Genomic DNA, 27,022 nt, shown 5'->3' on the forward strand with positions numbered 1-27,022 from the left:
ACAATATAACAATGTGATGAAGATGTTAAAGTTCCTATAGTATCTATATAAACAAGTCACATTTAGAATAAAAAGTCACAACTGTGCCTTTTTTGAAGCTAATGCACACAACCAATACAACTATATTTATACATGTACATAGGATGGCTACCAAAAAACAAAACAGTTAACTATGCATGTTGTTAGAAATAGCCATATTTATTTTTTAATAGATAAATCACTGTCTTCTTTACTTTTTTCCAGTCAGGCCTGGCAGGTTAGAGTAGTACACATTAGTACACATTAATGTGTACTACTCTACCATTAGGATGGTAGAGTAGTACACATTAGAGTCAAAAAACACGCTTCTCTTTTAAGGCTCCATTTGTACAGCCATATTTACGGAGACAGCTCCATAGACTTTAATGCTTGCTGAGCTCCGACAAAATGGCCGCTGTAACTGGATTCCCGCTGTGCCCTTGGAGCCATCTCTGCGAAGTTCTGCTTTATTGAAAGTACAGTAGCTAGCATTGCGAACCTTCCTCAGTAAGTCACTTCGTTCCGCCTCAGTCACCGCCCAGTCCGGGTTACGTGGCAGCGCTACCGTCAGCAGTACTTCGGCGGACATATTTCATGCCGGGCGGCCTGCTGGACAACGTAAAGGGGCGTGAGTGAACGGTCAGTGCCACACTACCGGGCTCTGATATTGGCACCTACCGCACAGAGACCTGCACTCTGCAACATTAACAACTCACTGCAGGGTAAGGTCAAAGGTGAGAGGGGGCAGCAGGTCAACATTGGTCACAGGAGCGGTGGATGACCACCTGCATGCATGTATTTGTATATTTAGAATATATCTATTTGTATACAGGGTATAGTCAATACATATATGTAAGGATGTAACCTGTGGCTGGTTTCAGATTACAACCTCTTTCATCCCCAGAGTACCAGTATACTCCCCAAGGATGATGAACTTGATGTTATAAAAGGCTTTGGTTGCCCCTACATGACAGATAAGTGGTTATGTGAAAAGAGTGAATCTGTAGCAAAGCTCTAAAAGTGAAGCAGTCACCATGGAAACCAATGGAATGCTCCCGCAGACTGTTCCACTGTAAAAACTTTGCACCAGTGTAACTCTTTATGCATTAAATAGCCATGGGTGAGAGTGCCCATTCTTCCAGTATATCGGTATGACAGGGACATAAGCCGAACTGTAGCTTTTTCCTTTTGTTTGCATTAGCGTATCTGCGGTTTGTCAGTGACACCAGGTAAATTTGGCTAGCACTCATGCATATATAATGTGCAGTAGTTACACATAGTCTGTGCAAAGCCTGCATCTTTATGATGTTGAATTACAATTTGTGTGGGTGGAGCATTTGACGTGGCCTGGATATTTTTTTTTGTTTTGTGCTTTATTTTTAAGGTTGCCGACTCCTCTTAGAGAAATGGTACCTTCACAATGATCCTGCAACCCATTAAACCAAATGCACTCCAGAAAAAAATACCGCTATTCACTGGATTGCAAAGATTCTCAGACAGCTATGTTTTCAGATTGAAATTCTGGCCTAAATTCTTTAAATTCTCAGTTTACTAAATAACCATTAAATGTGTGTACAGTTTGTAATGTTTTATTAAGTTGGGTGTTACACAATAGCTGTATTTGTGTCTTAATATTTCCCACAAAGCATATCTTAATTGGAAATGTTATGCTTAATGTACCCTACATATACACTCCATTCTCAAAATGGTTAAGATCAGCAGCAATTTGTAAAAATCACTACAGCTCTAAAAGATCTAGTCAGGGCTAGTAGGAAGTTGGAACACTCACTTCGGAGTACCCATTTTTTTGTCCAACTTGTAGCTGGTGTGTGAGTATGCACAAAATTGACTGCGCTATCTTTCTTCCCATGAGAGAGCTGAGCTCCATAACTGTAAGACTTAAACCCATTTAGAGATCAGTTCCACTGATATAAGATTGGACCACATACATCAGAATGAGATACTGTTGAAAGAAGCATTTCTTCCAGGTTAGGTTCCTGCTAGCTGTAGCAGATCAATAACAAATAAACAATTATTTGCAAAATGTTAGTTAAAATATAAGTTGTTACTGTAGTCGAGTCATAGCATTTTTCCAAACTGCCACTTTTTGCTCAGATTTTCACTACAGATAGGTGTATAAAAGAGCTTAGAGCATTGACATTTGATATGAGATGCTGTATTTCTAGTCAAATTCTTTTGATATGCATTATTATTTTTCTTCTTCCAGTACCCTGTTTCAGAAAATGATGGAAGAGAGTGGCATTGAGACAACTCCTCCTGGTACTCCTCCTCCTAGCACTTTAGGGACCTCTGGTGCAGCAGCTGCTACAGCCATTGCTACTCCAATGCCACCAGGTAAATTCTTTATCCCTGAGCAGCAGTAGTTTTCTGCAGACCATGATAATCATTGATTCTATATTGCAATAAAAAATATCCACTTAAATACGTTTTGTATGTTATTTTGGGATGCTCAAATTATTTACCACACATGATAACATGGAAATGGATTTTACAATGCATATTATTGAATTAACATGACTATATTTTTTTTTTTTGCTTTGATTTACAGTTTTATCCACTCCCTTGGCTGCTACACCTGCATTTTCACCGCGTCCATCTGTCCCACCTCTTACATTCTCTACACCTCTACCACCATCTTCAGTCCGACCCATGGTACCTTCTGAGCCTCTGCCATTTATTTCACCTTCTCCTGTCACAGGGGTGCTTGGACTTCCTCTTCATACCTCTGTACCTGCAGCCTTTAGCAGCCCACTTCCAGTAATGTCCTCCCCTTCTATTTTTCCATCTACTCCTCCTCTCAGCTCTACCCCTGCTCCTGGCTTTTCTGCACCACCTATTGGTCCTCCTGTCACGGGATTTTCAATGGCTTCAACTTACGACATCACTAAAGGTCATGCAGGCCGGGCTCCACAGACACCACTGATGCCAACTTTTTCTGCACCCCCTGTCACAGGTTGTACCTTCTTTTTTTTTTTCTGTGGTTTTATCCTAAATATATAGACAGATTTATTGTCAACTGTTCTTATAACATGCATTACTATAAAACAAATATAGGGTGCTATGCCATGGTATGGCACACAGTTAATTTATATAGCTTTTACTTACCATGGAGTTGAAAATGTATTAACATGTTTCTAGACATAGAAAAGAAGATAGGTGCTTACTCATACAACCTATAATCATAACCTTCTGCCCAATGGAAAGGGTAATGTGAGTGCATGATGCAATTCATTTTTCATATTCTTGAAGATGAGAACAATGCATTTTTAAGTAACAAAATATATACCTTTTTAGAATGCCAACAACGCAATGCAGTATATTTACTAAACAAGAAATTGTGGATAATTGACATGGGAATTGCTGAATGCCTGTTTTTTTTTAAAGACACACCAGTGGCTTTCATAAAATGGGACCAGGCCCTCTTCGCTCAGTTATGACTGCAATGAGTTGTAGTGCTGATTTTGATACTGAGTGTCCTTTTTAAGCACTTATGTTACAAGGTAGTCATATAGTAATTACAAAGTAAAACGTAAATAATTAACTTAATCAAAGCGACAAATACATGTGTCTTACAAATGAAAGCAATCTTCTAACATCATTTTAGACATCTGGAATTTTTTTTCCTTCTTTACCTGCAGGTGTCTTTGAACACTGTTAGAAATGAGATACTTTTAGCTATGTTTTGGGTATTTTGAACTGCTTGCTTCTAGAAATAAAATTTTTCTTTTATTTTTCTTTTATTTTTTTAATCTGGACAAGGGCATCTCTGGACTTTTCTCTGTGCCCATTGTTTTGAGCTTTACTGTTTTTGGTGTTTGATGTGCCCCTTTGATGCGTCCTGTTTTCTCAGCTATACATGTTTACATATCTGGAGAACACATTCTGTGCTGTTATGCAAGTCAATTTATTAGAAGTGATATATTACACTTGTACATTAAAAATTATGATATTGTCCATCTGTCCGAACTGTAGAATGCTGTCACATAAATGCAATGCCCATTTCCCCCCTATTATATTCATCTAGCAGTAAGTACTTTTAAAGTAAAATTAAGCCATGGATAAGATAAAACAAATATAATTGGACACATATAACTAAGTATTCATCGCCAATACAAAATACTGAGATTAATTTAATTCTTACCAGGGACCACTATCAAATAATGTCAATGGGATTTTACTTAGTGTACACTAACTCTTTACATATAACGACACTTTTGCATTCACTGACACATTGCATAAATGTATTCATGCATTGATACATGCACCCCCACTTGAACTTATCATCCACCCGTATGCACATCTGCATTTGCATAAACAGACATTCCTCAAACTTCATCCAGCCCTGTGAAGTTCCTTGTGGGCAGATGCTTTTCCTCTTGATATCATCCATATTTAGTCCATAGTATTGCTTCTCATGGGGAAGTACTGGGCATGTGCAGCAATTACTGTGTTTAGCTAATCGGATGCTTCTCCTATGCTTGCATGATGATGTATGTCCCCAAATGTGAAGACTTTAAAAATAAAAGCCTCCAGTGAGGAAGCACTTGTACTTTAACATTGCCCTTACTCATTGTCACACAAAAGGGACAGCGTCGGGCAACAAAACAACATCATTAAGATTAAATGGTTTTGTTGTCTAGACCTTGTATTCTTCCTGGTTCATTTGTCAATGTAAAATCTGCTTAAATGAACACTATAGCATTAGGAATACAAAACTGCATTCCAAGCACCTTGGTCCCCACTCCCTCACCTTTTCTTTCCTATGAGCTGTGTATGGTCACGTGACCAAGTTTTACTTGGTTGTTCCAGAGGAAGTCTCTCTAGTGTCTGGAAGACAGCTACCAAAGGTGTGTTTAACCCTGCAATGTAAACATTGCAAATTCTACAAAACTGCAATGTTTTATAAAGGGACACTGCACCCAGACCACCTCATTATGATGGCATGATCGGGGATACTTAAGTGGTGCTTTGAATTATATTGTCTGGTTTATTGGTTGCATCTTGTGTTATTAAAAAAAACTAAGATTAGGTGAGCATGCAATGTGATCACGGCTTTACAATCAGATGCCAGGACTTGTATAAATCTAATTGTTTTTACTTTCGTTCTCAATACTTACAACAAGTGTAGTATTCTGACATTTCCTACTATGTCTATACTTGAGCATCATTGTTTATACTGTTTGTATGTATGTATGGGTGTCTGTCTCTCCCTTCTAGATAGATATAGTGTCTTTTAGAACAATGCAACAGATCCTATACACCTAGCTGTACTGTTGAAAGCACCTTGTATTTTTGTTTAACCCCTTCACGACGGGTGACGGACGAGGTCCGTCATCCTGGGGATGCCCTTAACGACGGGTGACGGACCTCGTCCGTCACGCGGTAAAATTAACCCCAGATCGCCGCAATCGCGGCGATCGTGGGGTTAATGGTGCTCCGGTCTGCCTCTGCATTAGAGGCAGACCGGGAGCACCGGATCGGGCTGTCAGAGTACATGTGCCCGCTCTGACAGCATGCCAGAGCGGGCACATGTGCTGTGTATACTCACCTCCGCCTCCCTGCACTTCCGGGTTCAGTGTGAAGTGCAGGGAGACGGATCTTCACTGATCCTGCCCCCTGGTGTTAAAAAAAAAAGTTAAATTAAAATCCCACCCCCCCCTTTACCCATATTAATAAAAAAAATTAACCCCTTCCCTGCCAATTGATCACTGACTACAGTGATCAATTGGCAGGGATTACATTTTAATATGATCTGATTTTTTTTTTAACCCCTGAGGGTTAATTCTTTTTTTTTTTAACCCTCAGGGGTTAAATTTATTTTATTAATTAATTTAAATATTTTAAAATTATAAATTTAGCTAGCTGGGGAGGGTGGAAGTTAGTGGGGAATTGGGGGATTTAGTGTTAGGCTAACTAGGGGTTAACGTTAAAAAAAGTTTTAAAATAAGCTTTAAAAAGTTAAAAAATTAAGTAAAAAAAAAGTTTTAATAACGTTTAAGTAAAAAATTAAAAAAAATAAACCCTTTACCCAGTCCAAATAAAAATTAACCCCTTGCCTGCCAGTCTATCACTGCCTACAGTGATCAAAATACAGATCACAGTATTATACTGTGATCTAATTTTTTTTTAACCTCTGACGATTAACTTTTATTTATTTTTTAACCCTCAGGGGTTAAATTAATTTAATTAACTAATTTAAATATTGTATAATTAAATATTTTGCTAGCTGGGGTGGGTGGGAGTTATGGGAAAATGGGGAATTTACTGTTAGTGCTGCTTACTGCTAGTTAGGGGTTAACGGTAAAAGAAAAAGCTTAGAAAAATGTTAAACCTGTAAAAAAAAGTTTTACGAAAGTTTAGGAAACTTTAAAAAAATTAATAAGCAAAACAAAAGTTTAAAAAATAGTTTTAAAAAGTAAAAAAATACATTTAATAACGCTCATTACCACTACACCTGGTACAAGCTAGCGGAAAAATGATCCCACGCTAAGGTTCAAAATATGCCTTTTGAAATACCCTGGGATGTCTTCTTTAAGAAATGGTATGGCTTTATGGGGTATTTGGATTATATAGCCTGGTAAAATACTCTAAAATGGGACATGGGCACAGCGTAAAAATTTAAAGTTTGAAAAAAATGGAATGGCTGTGTCCCAAATGTGCCCCTCCGATGTCCACATATACCTGGCAAAGGTACATACGGGGGTATTTTTGTACTCAGCCGACATAGCTGAGCAACATATAAAGTATTATAGAGTGGTGGTACACAAAATGTTTGCAAAATATACTGTGCAAACTCACTTTGTGTGTCAAAAAGGCAGAAAAAACGCTTATTACCACTACACCTGGTACAAGCTAGCGGAAAAATTATCCCACACTAATTTTCAAAATATGCCTTTTGAAATACCCTGGGATGTCTTCTTTAAGAAATGGTATGGCTTTATGGGGTATTTGGATTATATAGCCTGGTAAAATACTCTAAAATGGGACATGGGCACAGCGTAAAAATGTAAAGTTTGAAAAAAAATGGAATGGCTGTGTCCCAAATGTGCCCCTCCGATGTCCACATATACCTGGCAAAGGTACATACGGGGGTATTTTTGTACTCAGCCGACATAGCTGAGCAACATATAAAGTATTATAGAGTGGTGGTACACATAAGGTTTGCAAAATATACTGTGCAAACTCACTTTGTGTGTCAAAAGGGCAGAAAAAACGCTTATTACCACTACACCTGGTACAAGCTAGCGGAAAAATTATCCCACGCTAAGGTTCAAAATATGCCTTTTGAAATACCCTGGGGTGTCTACTTTAAGAAATGGTAGGCCTTTGTGGGGTAGTTTGAATTTAAAACTTACGAAGATGCTTGGAAATTGCACATAGGTCCAGCGTCAAAATTCAAAGTTCTGTAAAAACTGATATGGCTTGGTCTCCAATATGCCACTGTAGCTTCACAAAATAGTGCCAAAGACATTCATTGGGGATGTCTTTTTACTCAGAAGACTTAGCTGAGCATAATTTGAAGGTTTTGAACTTAGTGGCACATATGAAATATACAAAATGCCCAGCAAAAATGCAATCCGTATGTCAAAAAATGCACAAAATTATTTTTTACCACATACTTTGGCATATATTGGTGAATAAATGGGGGCATGCTAAGGCACAATATGCACCTTATGATATACCCTGGAGTGTCTACTTTTACAAATGGTAGGCCTTTGTGGGTTTTTTTTTGAACAGTCAAACTGTTATAATACCCCAAATAGAAGCATAGGCTCATTAAATCCGTCTCTCAAAATTCAACTGTGAATACTGAAAAAGACAGGTCTCCTGTATGGCACTGTAGCTTCACGAAATAGTGCCATAGACATACAATGGGGGTGTCCTTTTACTCAGAAGACTTAGCTGAGCATAATTTGGGGGGTTTGAACTTAGTGGCACATATGAAATATACAAAATGCCCAGCAAAAATGCAATCCGTATGTAAAAAATGCACACAATTATTTTTTACCACATACTTTGGCATGTAATGGTAAAAAAATGGGGGCATGTTAAGGCACAATATGCACCTTATGAGATACCCTGGAGTGTCTACTTTTACAAATGGTAGGCCTTTGTGGGGGTTTTTGAACAGTCAAACTGTTATAATACCCCAAATGGAAGCATAGGCTCATTATATCCGTCTCTCAAAATTCTACTGTGAATACTGAAAAGGACAGGTCTCCTATATGGCACTGTAGCTTCACAAAATAGTGCCAAAGACATACAATGGGGGTACCGTTGTACTCAGCAGAAGTAACTGAACACATAATAAAACTTTGTACAGGAATAGCACACAACAACTTTACAAAATACACATGAGAAGTTCTTTGTTATACGTTTGTGTGCGAAAACCCCCCAAAAACACAATTTTACTCCAATATTTAGCAGAGGTTGGCGGTAAAATGGCTACGTAGAAAGTGTCAAAACAACCTTAGGTAAATAGCCTGTGATGTCTACTTTATATAAATATATACTTTTGTGTGGCAATTTTGTTTTATTTTATGGCTATTAGGCTTACAAGACAAACATACCAAATTCTAAAATCGCTCCATATTAAAATTTTATTTTACTCCTTGTGCTTTGTGACCTGTAACTACCAAAAAAAACTTAAAATCCCAGACACATTATATATTCTGTAAATCAGAACAAATAAATGAATTTATTTTTAATTACTTTCCTTAACCTGCACTAATTATGCACACATTATGATTGCAAAAACTGTAAAAAAAAACAATATTTTTCATTTTTTTTGCATTTTTCTGTATTTTTTTTATAATAAGTAAGCATTTATATATTTATATGTTATATCAAATTAAAGCCCTTTCTGTCCTTTAAAAAACAGTATATAATATGTGTCGGTGCAATAAATGAGAGAGATGCAAATTGCAGTTGAACGCAAACAGCAAGAAAATGCAAAAATTGCTTGTGTCATTAAGCGTAAGTCAAGCTTCTGAAGCTCTGTCCTTAAGGGGTTAAGCAATCATTCTCGATCCAAGCTTAAACTTTGGTTAGCCACACAATCTGTGGCTACTGTAAGAACTTATGCTTTCATATATGTATCAGTGCATGCTTAGGACTGGTAACCTAAGCAGACAAACTTTCTAGTTGTGCATTGGCAAGACTTGCAATATGCCATGGCATGATTTTTAATTGACATACTGAATGTCTTTATAGTTTTGTTATATATTTTTGTGATCTTGCCTTGAGTTTAATGTTTGTTTTTCTCTTTTCAAAGTTATGCCAAACCCTGTCACTCAACAAGCGGCTCCTTTAGCTGGGGGTGGATCTTCCATTACTTTCCCAGAGGAACCAGAAGACCCAAGAGTACATGCTGCACACACAGAAGTACCTGCTGGAGGCATCTGGGGTTTCATTAAGGTAAGTATTGCCTTTGCTTCAAAATATAATGCATCTTTTTTTTTTTTTGCTTGATATCACCAACAAAAGTGTTTAACAGATTATTGGTTGTTTTTGTGAAAGATGTAGCAGCTTTTAGTCCTATAGCAGTGAAACAAACAGTGTATTCCTCGTAGTATGACTTGAAATGCTGTTACAGTTTTGTTTTCTTTCACTCAAGGTTTGTGAATACATAAAGAAAATTTTTGCTTTATATTGGAAAGCTGGCTCAGATGTTTGAGTGCTCAGATGTTTTATTAGGCAATTGCTACAAAGTAAGCGCTATTAAAATAGTGTAGCTGAAGAATGTTAGGCCATGGGTCTTTGCTGCCATTTGCATTGTCTAGCATTTGCTAGAGGAGTATAGGAATGGAGTGACAGATGTGCAGGTTGTCTGCGATATGCTTGCATTGTAAAACGTGTGTTGATTTTTAAGCTCAGCACTATTTCTTTGTAGTTGAGCATTTTGGTTTTCTCCCAGGTTATTGTTAGTCTAAGTAATTTAGAATGTCAAAAAATGGGTTGCTATGTGCACCATAACAACTTCAGCTCGCTAAAGCTTTTGTGGAGGAAGAACCTAGTCTGTGCATGATATTTGGCTGTTTTAACTGAGGTGTAACTCCACCTCTGCCATTTGTCAGTCAGTGTTGACTGAGAGCTTAAAATGGCCTTTTCCGCTAACCAGTGAGCTTGGCTATGTGTAAGCTGATGGCAGCCATGCTGCTGTTAAATTGCAGTGCAGTTCGTCTCAAGTTAAGTAATGAGTGGAACTGCTCCTGGCAGATAAACTGTTTGCACCATAAACGCAAACACTATCTTCCTGCTGTGAGCAGACAAACCCACTAAACCGTGCATAGAGGAAAACTTTTGAGGTCAATTCTTGCATTTACTTTTAATTTTTTTTTTTTTTTTTAAACCAAATACATATATACTAACTTTTTTTTTGTTGTTGTTGTTGTATGTTTGGTTTTTACCCATTAGGGAGTTGCTGGAAACCCGGTTGTGAAATCTGTTTTGGATAAGACTAAACATTCAGTTGAAAGTATGATCACTACACTGGATCCCGGAATGACACCTTATATCCGTAAGCAGCTTTACCACATCTGTTCATTCATATATTCCAACAACGTTAGGACCAGTAATGTACCAGATATGTGGCATAAATAATCCCTACAAGATGTGTCCTGCTGGGTTCACGTTCTAGTCTTGTGTACTCCTCCAAATTTTAGTAAGAAGTACATTAATATTATTTTACCTTCTAAAATATATATATATATATATATATATAATCTTTTTATTTGCATAAAAAGACTATTTGAAAAACAAAATCTGAAATGGAGTGTTTTCTGGCTTGGCACTTCTTGTATAAGTTTTGCAATTCAGTTTTCAGTTCATCACATTTGGTATTTAGTAAATAAAGGCACTCGTTTTCTTTTTAGAGTCATTCACTGAACTGCAAACACTGAATTCCGGCAAAATTCCAAATTTTAGGCCACCATTAAGGCTAGATTTGGAAAAACTTTTCCAGTTTCCATCGGTTATTTTCACCTTACATCTGCAGTTCCCTGATGAATTGCCAACACGTTACGTTTTAGTTTATTTGGGAGTGCAAACATTACAAACAGTGGTGCCTTATTCTGATTTTTCTGGTGCCTAGCCACTGTCCTAGTCTTTAACCCCTTAAGGACACATGACTTGTGTGACCTGTCATGATTCCCTTTTATTCCTGAAATTTGGTCCTTAAGGGGTTAAAGTAGTAGAGGATAATATTTCTTTTTTCTTACTCTCTTGTGTAAGCAGTATTTTACTATGTGTGTGACAAACTGATTACTATAAGAGTAGTGTCCTACTTGGTATGTCATTCGCTTAACCATTTACCAACATGCATTAGAGCCAACTGTTTTCTTTTACTTTGTTAATGCATGTGAATGCTCTAACTGACAGTCGTGTATCTGATCTGACTTGTGCTTTGCTCCCATAGAGCACAAAGATTAAAGAGAGAGAGTTTGCTTTGAAGGTATAGTGACCTTTGCCTCACTGTGAAAAATTCTGAGTTTATGTAAGATTATGCACACTCAGATACTTTCCTTAATCTTTATTGGTATAACATAAGGTTGAGGTAGTGTTTTATTCAGTTTGTTATGTGTCTTTGTTTTCTAGGTTCAGGAGGAGAGCTGGATCTTGTGGTAACCTCTAACAAAGAGGTAAAGGTCGCTGCCATTCGAGATGCGTTCCAAGAGGTATTTGGCATGGCACTTGTCACAGGAGAAGATGGCCAGTCTAACATTGCTCCACAACCTGTTGGATATGCTGCTGGATTAAAGGTAGTTTTTAATTGATATAAAAAAAATGTTTTTACATTACAATGCTAGGCTTCCTTGTTAAAAGGAAAATAAGCACTGCAGCCTGGATTCATTATGCTTGATGCTTCTCATATAGAAACCTATGGTACGTGTGCGGCAACTGCTGTGCTCAGCCAATCCAGTTTTTCAATCCCTGTCATGGCAGTGCTGGCACATTTGAGAGGAGGTGAATAGTAGTATAACAGATCCTAAATAATGCTTACATTTTTGCTATACGTTCAGGTGAAGCTTTCGGGTTCACTAAAAACAAAACAAAGCAAAATTTTAAATAATCAAAAAAAAAAAAGGGGGGGGGGGGGGGGGGGGGGCGGCGTTGAATCTGAATCCAGTACTTTTTCTATAAGAAACTTTAACTGTGTTTAGCATTATTCTCTACATAATGACGCAGAATGTGAAGAGACCCGAGAAGGCACCAAACAACAAACAGTATTGTCTTGTTACAGTGTGCATACACACGTATATATTTATAATTCGATGAAGACTACATGTGAAACAAGATCCCCTAAAATATTTTCACTTTTCATTTCTAATAACTCATTTTAAAAGAAAATTATACTTGGATTACTTGTGGGTCGTTTCCATTTACAAGAACTGGGAGAAAAAGAAAAAAAAAGATTCAGCCACATGATTAAAGTCTTCATGTCATTAAACAAGTTATAGTGTATGAATTATCCAAGTGCCATAATTCCATTCAGTCCCCAGCAGCCCCTTCTCTCTGTGCTGCTGTGGCTAATAAGGAAGTATTGGCCGGAGCAGCAATGGGCAGCTGTGATTGGTTGAGAGTGTCACCTGACTGTTTTTAGGCTTATAGTTCTAACTGATGATATGAAGGGTAAGGCTACAAGGAAGTGTAACATCTGCCTTAGCCATACCCCCAGAAGACCCTTGTTTAGTGTTAAACTGATGTAAAATGGTCCCTGAATGGAGGCACAGTGCAAGGGGACTCTAGGTGCTATAACCAATTCAAAGAGCTACATAATTATAGTGAGTACAGTGTCCCTTCTATCTTGTTTTCTTTGTATTGTTATCTGTCTGCCATGCTAAAAAAATAAAATAAATAAAACCAAATATAATTTATATACAAAAAAAAGCTGAAGTCATTCAAACCACAACGGAGTGGGTGAGTGAAAGCTGGATAGTAGGCAAGTATCTTGTTTAAATAACTAAGTTTAGCTGGACCAGCACTAAGTGTGTGTGTGTGTGTGTGTGTGTGTGTCTCAAAACTAGAAACAAAATAGGAAAATGACTAGCCTTATAAGGCTTCTCCACTAACTCATAATATGAGTATAGGGTCATCCAGTAAATTGCTTAAACTAATGGTAGCTTTATTAGACTGGATGACCCTATACTTCCATTATGGGTTAGTGGTTAAGCCTTATAAGGCTAGTCATTTTCCTATTTTGTTTCTAGTTTTTTTACTTTAAACAAGATACTTACCTACTATCCAGCTTTCACTCACCCACTCTGTTGTGGTTTGAGTGACTTCAGTTTTTTTTTTTTTCTTTTTCATTCTATTCATTTATTCTAGGGTTCAGCCCTGCCGATACAGCTGGAGTGTCTTTACTGGTGCACAGATCCTAAGTGGTGGTCCCTTAGGTATCTGCTTATTTGTTTGGATTATATTTTATATACAAAAGAAAAATGAATCCAATTTGCTCCTGTGTTTTTTGTTTTTTTTTTTGTTTGTTTTTTAAATGTCAAATGTGTTTTTACGTTGTACTATAGGCTGAAAAATGACTTGCATGAAAGTTTAGCCTTTCTTTTTGCTGTTAATCCGAAAGAAGGCAAAAAAAACCCACAATTTTTAAGAGTTTTCCAATTTTGCAACAACCTAGGAAAATTTTTATCATGTTTGTTTCCATAGGGGGCTCAGGAAAGAATAGATGGCTTGCGCAGGAGTGGCGTGATCCATGAGAAACAGCCTGCTGTATCAGTAGAAAACTTCATTGCAGAACTTTTGCCTGACCGGTAAGACGCACGTCTTTATGTATTGCTAAACTAGAAGACTGCAAAACAATGGCAAAGCCTTTTGCCTAAGGTGCTAATTGTCTGTCTGTGTTTTGGTGGCCTGTGCCTTGCTCAAATGTTGTCTATGCATGCACTGGCTAGTTATCAGCACGGATAATTGTTGCAAACTTAAACATGTTTTTTGTTTATGGATGCTAGTAACAGGCTGCTCACTGCAGTTACATGTGAAATGTAAGGTGTGGTGACATAAGATTCAGTGTAGTTATGCAAGTGCTGTGCTGAATGGGATTTGTTATTAATAAGCTACTCCCTTCAATGGTTGTGAGAAATGAGAAAAAAAGGTTTGGCTGTTGGTCTCTGTAGGGTAGAGAGGGTAATTTCATACACTAACCCCAGCAACTGAACAGAAACAAAGTGGCAATTAATGGACTGTTTGGATGAATGATTAAAAAAAATTGTTTTAGTTCGATACTTCATCTTCAGTCATCATGACTAATATTGATGAGGACAATAACCATATATTGGGCCAAAGTACCTGTAAGTTCAGCCTCATCAAGTAGAATCCTGGTATAATCTAATTTGGCAGCCATTCAAGGGATCCTTTTCATTTTGTTTATAATGAAAATAATCACAAATGGTAAAAAAATAAAATAAAGTTTATTGACTTGTCATGGTCAACTAGAACACATTATCTAACAGAACTATCTTTTAGACAGGACACTGTCCATAGAGCTCTATTTAGAGCCAATTCTGATTAAGACCTGCATTTTTACTATTGTCAGAGATACTTATGAACTGGGACTTCGGTAAACAATACAACTAGAATGTGTTGGGGAACTCCAGAGTCCTCCTGTGGTTTGATTGATCTTACACTGCTCCCTCTTCCCCTTTCATTGTATGTGATAATCTGGATTTTTAGAGGCTGTACAACGTCTTTATATAACATTTACTTTCTTTAATCATTGATAATCTATTTTTTGTCCCCCTAAACATAAGTGACTCATATTTTGTAGGTGGTTTGACATTGGCTGTGTAATTTTGGATGATCCTATACATGGCATACGCTTGGAGACCTTCACACAAGCTACTCCTTTGCCTCTGGAATACGTACAGCAGGTTGGTAATAGTGTCTCAATGGAAAATTAGACAAAATGAGATTTCATTTAATAGTTTGCTGTTGGTATTTCTTTACATTTGATTTTCAACATATTTGTTCAGTCAGAAAGCTTTATATCATAATTAAATGGGACCAACTATCTTCTTTATGTCTCTAACCCTTTTAGAGATTTGGCAAACGGTAGACAGAGTTGACAGTATTTTGATATAAAATCTCCATAGGTTTGGAGAGGTTCATCAAACTAGTGAATCAGGTTTTCCTTGTTGAAGGTGGAGTGCATTTCAACCCACAGACTATTACCACACATTTGATAAATCTTTCTGCAAAACACTTAAAGAAAATGAGCAACAAATAATTCTGCTATTGCTTTGTCCAAAATGAAATATGCTATTTCTTTTGTACAAATATTTGTTGAATTTTCTTGCGTTGTTTTTTTTTTTTTTAAATGACCATTTTCGATTTCCCTTCTTTTGTATGGTTTTTAAAAAAAAATAGTTTTATGATATTCCATGATTATTTATTTTAGGAATTTTTTTAAAAAAAAATCTGATTTTTTTTTTTTTTTTTTAATTCTTTATTTTTGAGTGCAGGGTTAAATACAGTTGTATACATTGACTTGTTCGATACTACATATCGTGTTATACATTTGGTACAGGTAGTCAAGAGGTACTGCACTTTTTTAGTTTTTTAACAAGATAGGAACGTAGATAATACAGGATATGGCATAATTGTGATGTACAAGGTTTAAACAGTTGAGTGTCATTCTAGGCTAGTTTGTCTAGTTTCTTGATGTTTTAGCTGTAACTGGCTCTGACATTGACATTTAAATGGTTAGTACTATGTCTTAGTGAATATATGTTAAAACCACTATGAAAGCGGGGCACAATACACGTTTGTGGGGCACGAGTATATGATAAGAAAAAGGAACAGATAATCGCCGGGTAGTCAGGCTTGTCAGTCTGAAATCAGCAGGTGACAGGCTATCTGGGAACATGTCTAGTGGGCGTAATCAGGCGTTATCCGATTGTAAAAAGAATATTTTAAGAAGTGCAAAACCAAATAAAAATGAAAAAAACAATGAAGAGCACTTAGGAGTTCAATGTTGTATGCCTATCTCAAACTGTAAAATCGGAAAAGTACACCACCTAAAGTCTGTATGAACAGAGTGATGGGGTAGCAGGCTAGCCCCCAGTGTGTTACCGAAAGTCAGCCGCCTCCCCTAGTCGGCTTTCTCATGGTGCCTGCAAGTGGGGGATAGTTGAACTCGTCGGGTGTCCGTTAGGATAGACCAGGGCAGCGGTGCCATCTGTGCCTGTGCCAGGAGACAGTCCGTGGCTTCTTGCCCGTTCATCCAATGCCTTGTCTATGTGGTGATCGGAGTTCGCTTGGCAGTGGGTAAGTATCATGCCGGAAAGTGCCTGTCTCCCAGACGTGAAACAGTGCTGCGTCCGGGTGCGACTTTGGAGGTGCTTTTCTGGGGTGGTCATCAGACCTGACCGTGGCGGTCTTAGGTGCCGCTTGGCTTGTCTGGTGGTGGGCTGGTGGTCCTGCAGGGCTTTGGATGCGCTTGTCTGCCGTCAGTGTCTGACTGCCGCTGGGTAGTGCCTTCTGTGCGCTCCTGCTCCGGAGTCTCCGTAGTGGACCCGTGTTTGAGGTGCTGCGTTTTAATATACTGCTGGGGCCCTGGGATTATCCGTTAGTTTGGTCACCTCTTGTGAAGGTACCTGTGCCCGGGTTTGCGTGGTCTGTTTCCCGCCTGCGTGTTTGCCTGCGGTCGTTCTGTCGGACGCCCGCCTGAAATATCTGCTGTGGGACACCGTAGTAGCCTCGGCGGGTCGTCGGGCGGATCCATGAGGCCACTTTCCGGGCCGCTTGATGGCAGGGCATACCCCGCTTGCACAACAACTCATAGAAGGCCGAGCAGAGCCGATCAAGGGTCTCTATGGAGGTAGGCTTCAGGCTGCTGTTCGTGGTTTCTCTCTGTGGCTGCTGACGGGCGGCCATCTTGGATGCGCTCCGACAGCCTTTCGTCCGTTTATATATGTAAAGTTCAGCTCGATTGCTATCCGCGTTTATCCGCTTGTCTCACGGGGACCGGGATGACCCCCACCGGTCCAAAGGGGGGGGTTAGGAGGTTAGCTGTGATTGCTGGAGTGTGCGGTTTCGGAGAGAGCGGCCGCCTCTCTCCGTCTCCCGCTCCTGCAGGCCTCAGATTATTCTTCCCGCTCAGAATGTCCCGACAGGCTCCCAAAGGGTATCCCCCGGGACCTCAGTGTACCCCCGGTCTGGGTAGCACACTTCAGGACGTCTTTGGGCTGTATAGCCGCCGTTTTTGTCCACTGTTTCGCTTGCCCGCCAGGAGCTCTTATCCCGTGCGACTGTCCGGCATGGCGGTCAGACTCCGCCCCCCCCCCCCAAAAAAAATTCTGATTTTAATCTTTTAATTTTCTATTTAATTAATTGTTCAGTTTGATTTTTATTTTTAAATTAGAAGACATTTTTGAACGTTTGCATTTAGGGAACAACCCCAAAGTATATTTAAAAGGCAATGTAATAATTAGATATTATGATGATTATCATATATTTTTTTTCTTTATAAGCTCAAAATATGATATGCATTTGAAAAAAGGCAAACTTATGACAGTGCTATTCTCTGAGTAGACTGTAGGGGGCTCTCTTTACCTTGTTTTATGACCGAGAACACACAAATGCGGAACATAATACAACTTTACACTGAATCAAGGGGTTAAGATGAATGGGAAAATCAAAATCTAAAGAAAAAAGTAAATGTGCAAGGAAGATAAATAACTTTTTTTTTTTTGGAAATCTTTAAAAAGACTAAAATTGCTAACTATTATTAAAAAAGTTCATAGTTGCATAGCTGAAAAGAGATGTGTTCATCAAGTTCAGGCTTCCTCACATTTATTTTTGCTGTTGATCCAAAAGAAGGCAAAAACCCAGTCTGAAGCGCTTCCAATTGTGCAACAAACTGTAAAAAAAAACTTTTCCTTTGCCTTAGACTAAATTTCCTTTCTTTCAGTTTAAATGCGTGACCTTGTGTCCTATTTATAAATAGATTTCCAGACAATGGTTTGTATTGGGCCCCAAATATATTTGTATAATGTTATCATATCCCCTCTGATGTGCCGTTTTTATAAACTAATGTGATATAAATTTGTTAACATCTTATCACTAAAATGCTCCATTCCTTTTATCAATTTCTTTTCACTGCACTTATTGCCATAATATCCTTCTTTGGCAGGTGCACGCAATTGCAAAGCATATTGAAGGTGTGGTCTTCATTAACTAACACACCCATCTCTGTTTTCAGTTGACCTACACTTTCATTTTTTAAATAGGTTTTTTTAATTCATGTACTAAAAAATAATTGGAGGTTGGTTTTGCTTTGGCTATCAATTTCTCATTTTCTACTATGGCCATTCTAATTGCCCTTTTGCATACATTATTGGGTACCTTACATCTTGTATAGCATTCCTCTAATTTGTCTGATTTAGATGTTTTAAGTAATAGCAACAAAGTATTTCACCAGGAAAGCTACATTCAGATTACTCTGGTTTCCAAGTACACCCTGGGGATGTTACTTTGCCCTTTTCCTATTATTAAAGGACCACTATAGGCACCCAGACTACTTCAGCTTAATGAAGTGGTCTGGGTGCCAGGTCCACCTAGGATTAACCCTGCCTGCTGTAAACATAGCAGTTTCAGAGAAGGGTTAGGGTTAATCCAGCCTCTAGTGTCTGTCTGACAGCCGCTAGAGGCGCTTCCACACTTCTCACTGTGATTTTCTCAGTGAGACAACGCCAGCGTCCATAGGAAAGCATTGAGAATGCTTTCCTATGAGACTGGCTGAATGCGCGCGCGGATCTTGCCGCGCATGCGCGTTCAGCCGATGACTGGGGAAAGGAGGAGGAGAGTCTCCAGCACCGAGGGAGCCCAGCGCTGGAGAAAGGTAAGTGTTTAACCCCTTCCTCTCCATCCAGCCCGGCGGGAGTGGGACCCTGAGGGTGGGGGCACCCTCAGGGCACTATAGTGCCAGGAAAACGAGTATGTTTACAGTGGTCCTTTAATCTCTTTGTTTACTTTCCTACTTAACAACATTGGTAATAATAATAATATTATTATTTTTAATATTTATTACCTAATGGTACATACTTATAAATGTACCTTTCTAATATTTCTTTGAAGAAATTCAATTTATCCTCTGTGTTTTTTTTCACTAAATGTTTTGCCAGTCAATATGTTGTAAAGTTGCACTTATCCTATTGAAGTTGGCCTTTTAAAAAAAGTATATGTTTTAGTATATGCCATGTGCTTTTGATTTTTTGAGTTTATTTCAAAGACACAAAATTGTTTGTTATAACCAGATCCAGACAAGCATCCTTTCTAGTTGATGTTTGTACTAGTTGTGACATGAAGGTGTCATTTACAACATTCAAAAGCCTGATTCCCCTTGCTGAACTATTAGTCCCTCTATCCCAGTTTATGTCCGGGTAATTAAAGTCTCCAATAATTAAATTGTCACCCAGATGTGCAGCTTTACCCAATTGGCTCTAAAAGTCGTTCTTCCTCCTCAATATTAACATTAGGTGGTTTATAACATATTCCAACCAATAAATAATATTCCCAAGCCGTTATCTACCCATAAAGCTCTACATGTCCTCGTCACATTCCACTTGCTTAAGATTTGGCTTTAATGTATGGTTGGCATACAAACATTTCCCACTACCTTTCCTGTTTTCTTTAACTTTCCTAAATAATGCATAATCATTTAAGTCAACTACCCATTATGTTTCTGTTATGCATGTTATGTAAAATTACTTTTTGTTATTTTGTCTCTTTGTGTGAGTAAGCATACATTTAATACTCTCATTAGTAGCTTGTGCTTTATGTGAATTTTATTACTATTACGTACCTCCTCTGTTCTGATCTTACCCCTCCCCTCATCTCCACCCTCCTTGTGCTGATCTGAAGCCCATCTTCTTTCTGTCCTATCTCCATTTTGTAGATTACTATGTCCCTCCCCCCCTTACAACTAGTTTAACATTTTGTCCAGCTTTCTAGCCATCCTGTTCCCAGCACTGCAGACTCTCTTATGTTTAGGTGCAGTCCATCACGGCTATAACGATTGTACCCAAGCGCAAAATCAGGTCCAGTGCTCTAAAAAGCAAAAACCCTCCTTCCTACACCAAGACTTTATTGACCTCTCTAATCTCCCGCTGCCTTTACACTGTAGTGCGTGGCACAGGTAATATTTCTGGAAATACTACCTTGGAGGTCCTCTTCTTAAGTTTACTTCCTAATTCCCTGAACATATTCTTTAGGACCATTTTCTCTGACTTTTCCATTGGTACCAATGTGGACCATGACAGCTGGATCATCTCCAGCCCCTCCCAATAATCCATCCACACTGTCCATTTTCTTTATCTATTCCTACTGAATAGATAAAGGAAAAATAGAAACGATAGAAAAAGAATAATAAATTGATGTACACACTAATTCCTATGTGTAATACCCCATGTTAGTCACAAGGGGTCACAACTAAAACAACTCCAACATACAACCTATGTGCTAGTGGCTGATTACTGAAAACAACAAAGTATAGCACACAGGTAAAATACCCACAGTTAAACTCTGGAGGTTCAAGTGCCCTGATTGTACAAGTAACTATAGAGGGTATGTAACACCAAATGAAATAGGAGAAGGAGAAGGGCTGTTCCCTGAACTAGCCCTGGCAAACAAGCTGAGTACAGCACAATATCAGTACTTATTTGTCCACCTTCTAGGACATTGGAAAAGTATATTACACATACAAGTGAAAGGAAATAAAGAAAAATACGCAATTGAAACCGTTGCCGATCCCTCTACCTACTGGCAACAATACATCTTGGGGTCTCCCCACTCTCTTCCCCACCCTGCCCACCGGTGAGGGATATCCCAGTAATCATTACCTGTGCTCCTGGGACAGCATTCCAGCAGTACCCTCTCAGCTGCAGCCCTCCTGCCTCCTACACAATGGCAGACTCCACGTGTGAAATCACACCACGAGACCTGAAACCCTCAATTCTGGAAAAAACAGACAGATTGTTTGCACACTTCTGTCGCCTGGAAGCTTTTATGGAGATCCGGATGGCACGTACCGTGCCTCAGTCAACTCGGCAAAGTGCACCTCTGACTTGTGATGTCGGTACCCGCGAGATGACTCCTAATTTAATTACACCAAAGCGATGTAGGTTGCTGTAACCGTACTGCGAGTTGTGGACTGACGTCCTGCCTGCCAGTGTTGTGGAGTGCCAAGTCCCATTGTACACAGAGCGTCGGTAACAAGCTTCATGAAGAGACCACTACAGTCACCTCTAAACCGCTTCTCATGCTTCTTTTGGCTGGGCATCTGCTGGACAGTGATGTATACCCTGTGGGCATAGGCATGTGTTCAGTTCATATTTTAGTTTAATTCTTACAAGCTTATACCATGCTATACGATTCCTTCTTTATGAAGTTATAAGCAGCTGACTTATTTTTGCACCCTATAATTTAAAAATAGTGCAGTAATCTTGACATGTATTGCTAAACTTCTTTAACAATCCATACTGTTAAAATGTGACATGTCTATGCATATCTGAGATGTTGAAAAGGCACTACAAGAATAAAGAATTAACCCCTTCAGGACCGGCCTGTTTTTGCGATGTTTGTACGTTAAGGACCAGAGCAGTTTTAACACTTTTGTGGTGTTTGTGTTTAGCTGTAATTTTCCGCTCTCTCATTTACGGTTCCCATACAAGTTATATATTGTTTTTTTCAGGACAAAAGGGGCTTTCTTTACATACCATTATTTGTATTATGTCCAATATTGTATTTAAAAAAAATAATAAAATATGGTGAAAAATTAAAAAAAAAACATGTTTTTGGACTTTTACTTGAAAAATCTTTTACTTATCTACAAAAGCTAATGAAAAAAACTGCTAAATAGATTCAAAATTTTGTCCCGAGTTTAAAAACACCCAGTGTTTACATGCTTTATTGCTTTTTTTTGCAAGTTATAGGCCTGTAAATACAAGTAGGAAATTGCGGTTTCAATATATATATATTTTAAATGTATCAATAGTGACATTGTTACACCGTTATCTGTCATAAATCCCCGAAACACACCTAACATGTACATATTTTTTAAAGTAGACAACCCAGTGTATTCAAAATGGGGTATGTCCAGTCTTTTTTAGTAGCCACCTAGTCACAAACACTGGCCAAAGTTAGCATTTATATTTGTTTGTGTGTTAAAAATGCAAAAAACGCTAACTTTGGCCGGTGTTTGTGACTAAGTGGCTACTAAAAAAGGCTGAACATACCTCATTTGCAATACCTTGGGTTGTCTTCTTTTGCAAATGGTATGCCATCATGGGGCTAATTCTCATTCCTTGGCTACCATACGCTCTCAAAGGCAACCTAACCAATCTGATAAATTTCAATAAAAAAAAAAAAAAGTAAAATCAAGCCTTATATTTGACCCTGTAACTTTCACAAACACTATAAAACCTCTACATGTGGGGTACTGTTATACTCAGGAGACTTCGCTGAACACAAATATTAGTGTATCAGAACAGTAAAATATATCACAGCAATAATATCCTCAGTGAAAGAGCTGTTTGTGTGTGAAAAATGTAAAAAACTTCACTTTCACTGACAATATCATCGCTGTGATATGTTTTACTGTTTTGAAACACTAATATTTGTGTTCAGCGAAGTCTCCCGAGTAAAACAGTACCCCCATGTACAGGATTTAGGGTGTCATAGAAAGTTACAGGGTTAAACACAGTGCTAGCAAATTAAATTATCTGGACTTTTGGCCTGGGTTGGCAGGCAGGTCCCTCAAATTGCAATCATTAAAATTACTTAATTAGGTAAAAATATTACATAAATATGCACGTAGAATTTTAATATATATACATATTTATATATTTGACGTCTACGTGTATATTTATGAAATTATTTATGTAATTATGTATGTGGACATATGTATATTTCGTATTATTTTTATTTATTTATTTATACATAGATATATATATCATTACATTCTAAGTGTATTTTGATATAAATATATATATATCAATATCAAAATACTGTTAGAATAAAATTGCATATGTATATATAATTTTTTTTTAATTATTAAAAATTATATTTATTTTTTGTTATTTATTTTTATTAACATATTATTTGTATTTTATAATAATATATATATACCATATATATAGCAATTATATATATTGTATATATTCGTGTGTAATTTAAATATAAGTGTATTTTTATATTAATATACGTATATATAAATATAAAAATACACTTAATATGACATTATATATATGATACATATACATATATTATATATAGATATAATACATGTATATATATCATATATATATATACACATATTATTATTATTTTTTTTACACTGATTTTACACTTTTTTTTTTTTAACTTTATTTTTTGGATTTTTCACTTGCAGGGAGACTGCCTGTCAGCACAGACAGTCCCCCTGCAGGCAGATACACAGACACCTATTGCGGTCATGTGATCGAGTGATCACATGGCCGCAGGGTCCTGATCTGCCGAGGGGGGACTGCCCGGGCAGACAGGCAACCCCCCTGGACCGGGTGGAGCACTGATCGCCGCCGTGGGACCGACGGCGATCAGGTAAGTAGCCCCAGACCGTTATGACGGTTCAGGACCGTCAGCGGTCCAAACGCATGTTTTACCGCTGACGGTCCTGAACCGTCAGCGGTCCTGAAAGGGTTAAAAAACAAACAAACAAAAAAGTTACATTGTATACAGTGTCCCTTTAAGATTATTTTAAAAAATTCTTCAGCTGAATGGCAGCAGACTCTCTCGTTATAAGAAGGAGGTGCAAATAAACAAAATAACCCACTTTGCCATTAGTAAAGATATTAACATATTTCACATAGCAAACGTTTGGGTGAAAAAGGCAATTTTTGAATAAAAAACTTTCAGAACTTAAATAGACCATCTCAGATTTAATTGTGTGTGTGTGTGTGAGATGAGGAACCTTATATGAAACACATATTACTGCAGCACCTCCCAAGTAATACACCCTTTATATAAATATAATGTAAATCAAAGAGGATGGGATTGCACAAGTGTACCATTGGCTTGTTCTTTTTTTGATCCCTTTAATAACCCCTTAAGGACACAACTTCTGGAATAAAAGGGAATCATGATGGAATATTTCCGTCATGTGTCCTTAAGGAGTTTTAAGGTTGTATTGCATTTCTTGTCCTTATTTGCAACTGTTACACTTTTTTGAGCAGTATATTTACAGCAGAATTTTGATTGTCTTTAAGATTTGGTTTTATTGAATCTGTCACAACAACTGTAGTGAGTACTCTAATCGCTTTCTTAAACAATCTGCGAAAATATCTTTGCAGAATCTGACAAGCTGTAACTGTAGTATTTCTTTTTCTAAACAGGCTCAAAATCTTACTCCACAAGACTACAGCCTTCGGTGGTCTGGTCTCTCGGTGACTGTTGGAGAGGTGCTGGAGAGAAATTTGCCCCATGTCAGCCGGACTGATTGGCATGTGGCATTTACAGGCATGTCCAGAAGACAGATGATCTACAGCGCAACCAAAGCCCTTGCTGGCATGTACAAGCACCGCCTGCCACCGAGAGTCCTTTGAAAACACCCACCAGGACATTAAATATTTTCACATTTCAGTTTTCTAGCATTGAAAGTAGACCAAACACTTAAGAAAAAAAGAACGTAGGTTGCTTGTTTTTTTTTTTTTTTAACAGAAAAGAATGTTGGTAAAAAGAAAATGAATGTCTGCCAGAAAAATATCAGTCTTGTTGTACAATCAAAGAAGATCTGTTTAATATAGGTACAACACGTAAAAGCTCAGCTCTGCTTCACATCATATAATAATGTGAGCTTGTATTCTACAGTGACTTGGCAGGTCCTATAATAAGATATATGCAGCATACTCTACCTGTATATTTTTAGGTAGGTGTATCAACAGTCAATCAAGAGGGGAAAATCTTTGGAAATCCAAAATGTATACTTGTTGATACTTTTTGTATCCATGTTACAGTGTGTTTTACCGGGTGTTTGTCCATAAATTTCATAGCTGTAAGTCTTCATACTAAATATATACCTTCTTCTTGTGATTGTAAGGAACCAAACCTTTTTCAAACTAGTGGCACTACTTCTGCTTCCATATGCCAATTGCACTATGGCAAATGGTAACCCTGGTGTTAAATGATGCGTTGACTTGGCTTAATGTATTTCACAGCTCTCTTACAGTTCATTCCAGTCTTGGGGGATTGCTATTGTACAGCTCATGCTCATGATCTCAGGACTGGTGCTGCATGTATCCGAATGTATGATTATATGAAGACACTACTTGCATTGCTGCAGTAAACAGGAAGCCCGTGTGGAATTACATCTCCTGAGAAGCCAGAGAACAAGCAAAGTTCCATATTCATTTTTTTTTTTTCCTTCTTTAGATGAGATGAGATGCAAAAAATTCATTTGCAGACTTTATGAAGTCACAGCAAGCCATATGGACCTAAGTCCCGAATATGAATAGAAAACAACGGTTTGTAAACCTAGGTCTTTTTGTAAAAGACATTCCGACCTTTTGACTTCCAGAGCATCGTTACCTGGTACCTAAAGGGTTAAACATTACCAGCACAAATGTTGAGGTTTCACTTCACGTATCTATTCCGCCTACAGTTTTTAGTATTTGTTCCTCCAAATTTCAAATCGTTATAAGCTGATTAATTTATTGTTAATGGAATGGCATCTATTATGGCTCCCACCCTCTCTTTAACCAAATTAATGTCATGTTTATTGCTGTCTGTATTTGCCACTATATTATATTTGTAGTTAGATAACCTCTGTATTTGTTATAATCTGTTTTATATAACACAATCCTTTAACAGATTGCAAAAAGTCCTATAATACTGGAATATACTGCACTAGGAAGCTAGGTAAATGTAACACACTTTGCCTTAAATGCCATATCATATTGCTGTCTATTCTCTATATGCTTTAAAATCTTGGGGAAAAAAATAGAACTTTTTGTACCCAAATAGACACATTTCCTAATATATTTTGCCTGAAGTGGCAAGACAAGTGGACCTGAGTTAATAAATGTTTTTTACAAGTGTTTTTCTGCTTCGTTATTTTATGTTTTCTCATTATGAACCTCAGTGTTTTCTGTTACTGAAAAGGTGGCTGAGGGGAGCGGGTGTAGGGGTCTGCTCCAGCTCCTGTCTCTCTCCCCTCAAGCTGCCTGTGCCTCCTCCTCCGCTGCCTCTTCCCTCCCCACGCGGTGCACAGTAAGAAGCTGGGAGGAAGTGATCGTCTGTCACATACTCCCAGCTGGCTGATACCACAGAGGCCCAGTCAGGCTCTGTGTCCGACCGGGCCCCTGTTAAGCAATATTACCCATCCGGTGGCTGTGAGTGCATGGGCCCCCTGAGCCAGCGGTACCCATTGCAGCCCCACTGGCAGCACCAGCAGTAGTTCTGCCACTGCTGCACATGGTCGAAAGCAATGCTGTACCAAAAAGTAAACGGTGCTTACTTGGTTAAATGTCATGAAGCATTGCTTTGCATTAGAAAACAAATGTTAATTTGTATATACATTTTTTAGAGAGGTTAGGGATCAAAGCTAAATAAAGGTGTTATAGCTACTTAAATTCTTCCTTATAGCTGTGCTTTTGACCAAAGTAGATTAAAGATGGCTGCCACCTCCATGGAGCTGCCATCTTTGTGTGAGCACAAAAACAAACAAACAAATGGGATAGATATTGAACACCTTATAGGCATCAGTCCTGTGTAGGTGAAACTTAAAGGAGCACTATAGTGCCAGGAAAACAAACTTGTTTTCCTGTCAATATAGGGTTATTAGGTGTCCCCCTCCTGCTGGGCTGAAGGAGTTAAAACCCCTTCAGCCACTTTCCTTAATCCAGCGCCGGCCTCCCTCGGCACTGGTGACCTCTCCTTCTCCTCCCGCCAGCGTCAGCTCTGTGCATGCACGGCAAGAGCTGTGTGCGCATTCAAACCA

General features: G+C 38.2%; 1 protein-coding gene across 2 annotated transcripts; it reads left to right on the plus strand.

Moving 5' to 3' along the window:
• The first annotated feature begins 434 nt into the window (after positions 1-434).
• Positions 435-25,970, plus strand: PRRC1 (proline rich coiled-coil 1). Of its 2 annotated transcripts, none has more exons than XM_063454151.1 (9): positions 435-752; positions 2,246-2,373; positions 2,588-2,992; positions 9,314-9,456; positions 10,456-10,558; positions 11,635-11,798; positions 13,702-13,805; positions 14,819-14,921; positions 24,420-25,970. In XM_063454151.1, exons 2-9 carry the CDS (start codon positions 2,262-2,264, stop codon positions 24,627-24,629), a joined length of 1,344 nt encoding a protein of 447 aa, XP_063310221.1. In that variant the 5' UTR covers positions 435-752; positions 2,246-2,261; the 3' UTR covers positions 24,630-25,970. The 2 variants fall into 2 exon arrangements, with proteins under 2 accessions (XP_063310221.1, XP_063310220.1); XM_063454150.1 differs by having other exon boundaries at positions 436-740.
• The last annotated feature ends 1,052 nt before the right edge of the window (positions 25,971-27,022 follow it).

This window comes from Pelobates fuscus, chromosome 5 (assembly GCF_036172605.1).
Source record: "Pelobates fuscus isolate aPelFus1 chromosome 5, aPelFus1.pri, whole genome shotgun sequence".
NCBI classification, from domain to species: Eukaryota; Metazoa; Chordata; class Amphibia; order Anura; family Pelobatidae; genus Pelobates; species Pelobates fuscus.